The 5,321-nt window shown below is 36.8% G+C and overlaps 1 protein-coding gene across 1 annotated transcript; it reads left to right on the top strand.

Annotated features, from left to right (window-relative positions):
- The first annotated feature begins 276 nt into the window (after positions 1–276).
- On the top strand, positions 277–4,591 carry LOC122292557 (probable serine/threonine-protein kinase PBL16). Its single transcript, XM_043100966.1, has 6 exons — positions 277–862; positions 1,761–2,056; positions 2,184–2,319; positions 3,022–3,158; positions 3,637–3,760; positions 3,977–4,591. The coding sequence occupies exons 1-6, from the start codon at positions 799–801 to the stop codon at positions 4,339–4,341; spliced, it is 1,122 nt and encodes a 373-aa protein (XP_042956900.1). The 5' UTR covers positions 277–798; the 3' UTR covers positions 4,342–4,591.
- Positions 4,592–5,321: the final 730 nt, after the last annotated feature.

Genomic DNA, 5,321 nt, shown 5'->3' with positions numbered 1-5,321 from the left:
TCGAGGGCAATATCACATACACTCATTTCTTATTGCCAAGTAGAAGTAGTTGTGTGTGTGTGTGTATGTATACATATATTGTTTGTTGGAAAATATATAAAAATAAGAATTATATTTGCAAATTTATAAGGAGGACACCTTTTTCCTATTGCTGATATATCAAGGTTTAATCAGTAAGAAAAGTTTAAAATTATCTACTATTATAAGCCAGATGGTAGATGTGGCTATTTACACATTTTTTTTTCCCTAAAAAAATAACACCAATCGGTAGGTAAAGTAGTTGCATAGTTTCCCGCAAATGGAAGATCATAAAAGAAGAAAAGGAAGATGGAAACAAAGAATAAAGGTGGGCGCAGGCTAAGGAGAAGATGGAGAGTATGTTGGAGAGTGATGGAAAAAGATTTGTAGGGATTTGAATACACCTTGTGTGCGCACTAAGAAGAAAGCGGACCAAGGCATATTATGAATCTACAACACAACACGACTCTGTGGGCCCATTCCGCCATAGCCAAGAACCAACCCCCACCTCGACACTCTCACAATCATTACCTTCAAGAATTCCTCTTTTGCACTTTCCAGTTTTTTTCAACAATTGTACCCACAAACAACTCTAACCTACAACGTTTCTCAATTGCGGAAAACCCACCTCGTAAAACATTGCCTCCTCAACTTGTTTTCTTTGTGTTTTTTTTCTTGTTTCGGTCTGATTCTTCTCTCTAGAAAAGTGAAATAACTTCGCTTTTGGTGATGGGTGGCTGGTGAGGAAGTGAGTCTGGAGCTTTCTCTGTTTGGTGTGTGATGGGGAATTGCTGGTGTAGGTGGAAACCCTCAATTTACAGGGTCTCAGCCAATGTGAAGTCAGGTTGGCTTTCGACAAAGCTATGCTTTTTACTGGTTGGATTCATTTGTTTTGTTTTTCTCTTTGATACAATGAAACTAGTTGTCTCTAGAGAGAGGTTTCCTCTGTTTGTTCATGTTCTCTGTCTCCGAGTATTTTCGGTGGTTAATGATATATGTATATTTTTATTTTCCTGATCTGTATTCTCTCTTGAAATTTGGGATTGAAGGTTATATATTAAAGGGTTTTATGTTTCGGCAAAATAGCTAACAACCTTCTGCTCATGCTCTGTTTTCGCCTTTTCGCTTCTGTTTGTCATCTCTTTTTCCTTGTGCCATGGTTAGTAAGTTCTTTGGAATTTAGTAATCAATATATGTGATCTATTGGCAATTAAAATGAAGGCCACAAAATAAATGATGATGATGATATACTTTTTCCCTTCTAGTTTTCCCCACCTAACAAAAGGTATATATTTTAGTTTTCTTGTGTAGTAAGTGGATACATTCTCTTACCCCAAAGAAAAAAAGTGTATACATTTACTGTAACTCACCTACTCTAATGTTTGTATTATCACTATAATTCTAATGAGTTACAATTATTTTATCGAAGAAAGTGTCTCCTAAAATGTTTTTTTTTATCAGTCCTAATTTCCTAAAATGTTTTTTGGGTTCTTCACTCCGGGTTCTGATGTTATATCTCCTTGAATGTAGGATATTAAATATAGTTCCTAAAAACTTAAATTACCTGCAAATACCTCACCCAGAATACTGTTATGGTGAAGTGACAACTTCTCTTATTTAGTTATTCGATGTTTTCTTCTTTATATTGGTATGGTTTTGTCATGAAAAGAGAATAACAATGGATTTCGTAACCTGGAAATGCGATATAATGCTTTCTTCTTGCCGTTTGGAGTCTCCAACAGCCCAGGGCCAACTGGTGAAACAAAGGAATGATGATAGTAAATTACCATCGAACCCCAAAGAAGTAGAAGATTTGCGGCGTGATTCAGCAGCGAATCCATTGATTGCCTTCACCTTCAATGAGCTGAAGATAATCACTGGAAATTTTAGGCCAGATCGAGTGCTGGGGGGAGGAGGGTTTGGAAGTGTTTATAAAGGGTTTATTTCTGAGGATCTAAGGGAAGGGCTTCCTTCACTTCCTGTAGCTGTTAAGGTTCATGATGGTGATAACAGCTATCAAGGTCACAGAGAATGGCTGGTAATCTTTGACATTCTTTAATTGTTCCGTACTTTCAAACTTATGGTGCTATATGTATCTCCTATTCTTTTCTTTTAGAACTCTGTAACTTAATACCAGATTGAATAAGTTCCTTATGGATTTCTAGGCTGAAGTCATATTTTTGGGGCAGCTTTCTCATCCAAATTTGGTAAAATTGATTGGATATTGCTGTGAAGATGAGCAGAGGGTACTTATATATGAGTATATGGAGCGGGGTAGTGTGGAAAATAATCTGTTTTCAAGTATGCATTTCCTCTTGCCTCTCACCTTCCTTTACAATACCTTTTCGTTTTCAACATTCTTTCCTGAAAGTTGAAGCTATAAGATGACAGTGTTGGTGTAACGAGATTTTAGATTCTGATTACCATCTTATGATGTTTGTTTTAGCATGTGTTAGGGATGCACCTTTATCTAAGGAAATTAGAGGAATAGTAACTTAATAAAGGCGCTACAATGACTTTAGCAGCCTTGTATCAGCTGTTGTCTGCAGGAAAGGAGGTGTTAAAATTTAAAGAGTTGATATCTATGCATATTTCGAGGTGACCTGCAGAAAAAATTTGCCCCTAGTGACTGTTGGAGAGCTAATAAAGGACGTAATTCAGATTTCTCGTGTGTACTAGAGTGGAAAAACCACAAGGGCGGGAGCTTATTTGAAAAACAAAAAAATACCTATGGGGCCTAAACTTGTTATTAGATATATATAACTAACTTGTCTAAAGATTTTCTTATTGGTGTGGCATGCCTGTTGTTTAACTTTCTCTAAGGTGTTTGAAGACCCACCCATGTCTTCTTATTCATCTTACTTAGTGTTGGAGGAAAAACATTGATTAGGAAGTTGTTTTTAGACAGATTGTGTAATTTCTGAATCTGTTGTTCTTGGCAGTTGGGCATGGCTATAGTTTAGTTTCAATAGTGATAACGTAATTTGTCTTTTGTATTTGTAGGAGTATTGCTACCTATGTCTTGGTCCACTAGAATGAAAATTGCATTTGGAGCTGCGAAAGGACTTGCCTTTCTCCATGAAGCTGAGAAGCCTGTCATCTATCGTGATTTTAAGACGTCTAACATTTTGTTAGACTTGGTTAGTATACAAACTGAATAATTGTTAAAGAAATAAAATCAAGTAATTATTTGGCTTCCCTTTGTTTTGTATCATAGAAAAAGACACCATTCAATTTCTTAGATGAGGTGTCATTATAGATTATAATGATATCACTCTGTTCTTTTAATACAAATGCATTAACTATAAAATGAGGCTGCAGTTGGAATTTGGTAAGGGGAAAGGGGAATTCCTACTATACCGCCTCAAAAGTTTACCAATTGGATTAGGAGAATACATGAATCCATGTGAAACATTTTTTAAGTAGTTCAGCGCTTTACCCTGTTAGACCTTATTTTTTGGATAAAGAATTCACTGCAAATTCCTTGAAACTCACATATATTATGGAGACAAATCTATTCTAATCTAGTGCAATCAAAGTACTATTATGTCAAATTATAATCAAATCACCAGCTTTTAACTTACTACTTGGGTTTTTATATACATGCTTCACAAATAGGACTATAATGCAAAGCTCTCTGATTTTGGTCTTGCAAAAGATGGGCCAGAGGGAGACAAGTCTCATGTTTCTACTCGCATAATGGGAACATATGGGTATGCTGCACCCGAGTATATTATGACAGGTAAGCTATGTTCTGACTAGAATTCCTTGTCAACATCAAAGTAAGCATCATTCTGCATGGGAGGTTTTTGGAGAACACTAGGAGTTTGTTTATGTTGTTCAACACGGCATGTGAAATGGAAAAGGTTTTTGGTTAACACTTGAAAGTTTAAGCATTATTCCTTTTAAGTTAATGCTGAAAACTGATCACATCATAAACATCTTTTCTCTTGTGCAGGCCATCTAAGTTCTAGTAGTGATGTTTATAGCTTCGGTGTTGTTCTTCTTGAACTTCTTACGGGAAGAAAATCCTTAGACAAGTTACGGCCAGCCCGAGAGCAGAACCTAACAGATTGGGCTCTCCCGTTGCTTAAAGAGAAGAAAAAATTTCTGAATATCATAGATCCAAGACTAGAAGGAGATTATCCCATTAAAGGAGTTCACAAGGCAGCCATGCTAGCTTACCATTGCTTAAACAAGAATCCAAAGGCAAGGCCTCTAATGCGAGATATAGTGGACTCCTTGGAGCCTCTACAGGTCCCTATAATTAGCCAAGTTTCAGATACAGAGTCAAAAGGAAAAGAAGATGCACAGAGTAACTGAGTACTTGGTCTGGGCTTTTCTTATTAAGCACCTTCTCCAGTTTAAAGGGAGAAGTTTTTGCATTAGGTAGCCTTATTCTTCTTCTTTTTCTTTTCTTTTTTTGGAAGGGGGAATTTGGAAAGAAAGTTTAATGCTTTGATTTGTTGTTCTTTCCTTTTTAACACTAAATATGTTTGTCATAGTTACTTGAAATTCGATTATTTTAACAGTAAGTAAATATCAATCTAGACAGGTGTATGATTGTAAAATATCAGCTTGTTGCATGATTTCTTGTATTTGTTTGCCCTTGGAAAGCTAACTTTTATCCGGCATTAGTTATCGTAGTCCTTAGAGCAGAATGTAATTCTAAGGGATATGATTGCCAAATGGTGTACCTCTTGGAATGACACACTCTCCATGATAATGTTTCCCATGGGGGGTGATGGTTGAGGAAGCGTTAAGAGAACCAACCTTTTGATTTAGTTAAAAGGTTGTGTCACTTACCAATAGTTATGTTCTTGCTAACTAGTATCTCATGATCTATAAATAGGGACCATTTATGTGCAATGAACACAACGTCGTTTTGGCCAAACCGAACGACGCTGTTTAATCTAAAGCAGGCTTACTTCAAAAGGCACAAATTAGGGCCAAGCCTCCAACCCATTTTGTTGAAGCCCGTTGGCTCATAAAGAGCTGGACTTAAGCTCAAGACCAAGTCACCAACCCACGAGCTGACCCATCATCTGCAGCTGCAAGCCGTGCCTTGAGCCAAGCCGCAAGTGGAGAGAAGGAACAAGTCGTTGACCGAGCCCCTGACCATTGATTTCTTCTCCTAGACTTGGTTTGAACCGACTGAATCAGCTAACTCAATTTTAAAGTGAATGGTGCTTTTTTTGAGGTGCCATCCTCTTTCTATTAAAAAAAAAGTATTATATGTACCTAGTATTCATAGAAATTTAGTATCAGTGCCCATAATAGATCAAAAAGGATACATATTTGAG

The sequence above is a fragment of the Carya illinoinensis genome, chromosome 13, assembly GCF_018687715.1.
Source record: "Carya illinoinensis cultivar Pawnee chromosome 13, C.illinoinensisPawnee_v1, whole genome shotgun sequence".
NCBI lineage: Eukaryota > Viridiplantae > Streptophyta > Magnoliopsida > Fagales > Juglandaceae > Carya > Carya illinoinensis.
This window is presented reverse-complemented; position numbering and strand designations above follow the sequence as displayed.

What these genes read in the sequence shown, in the direction of transcription:
- LOC122292557 (XM_043100966.1), top strand. Translation starts at nt 799, where the DNA reads ATGGGGAATTGCTGGTGTAGGTGGAAACCCTCAATTTACAGGGTCTCA. An exon ending in CTCAGCCAATGTGAAGTCAG is followed by an intron (nt 863 to 1,760) that starts GTTGGCTTTCGA and finishes AGTCTCCAACAG; the next exon opens with CCCAGGGCCAACTGGTGAAA. An exon ending in CTAACATTTTGTTAGACTTG is followed by an intron (nt 3,159 to 3,636) that starts GTTAGTATACAA and finishes CTTCACAAATAG; the next exon opens with GACTATAATGCAAAGCTCTC.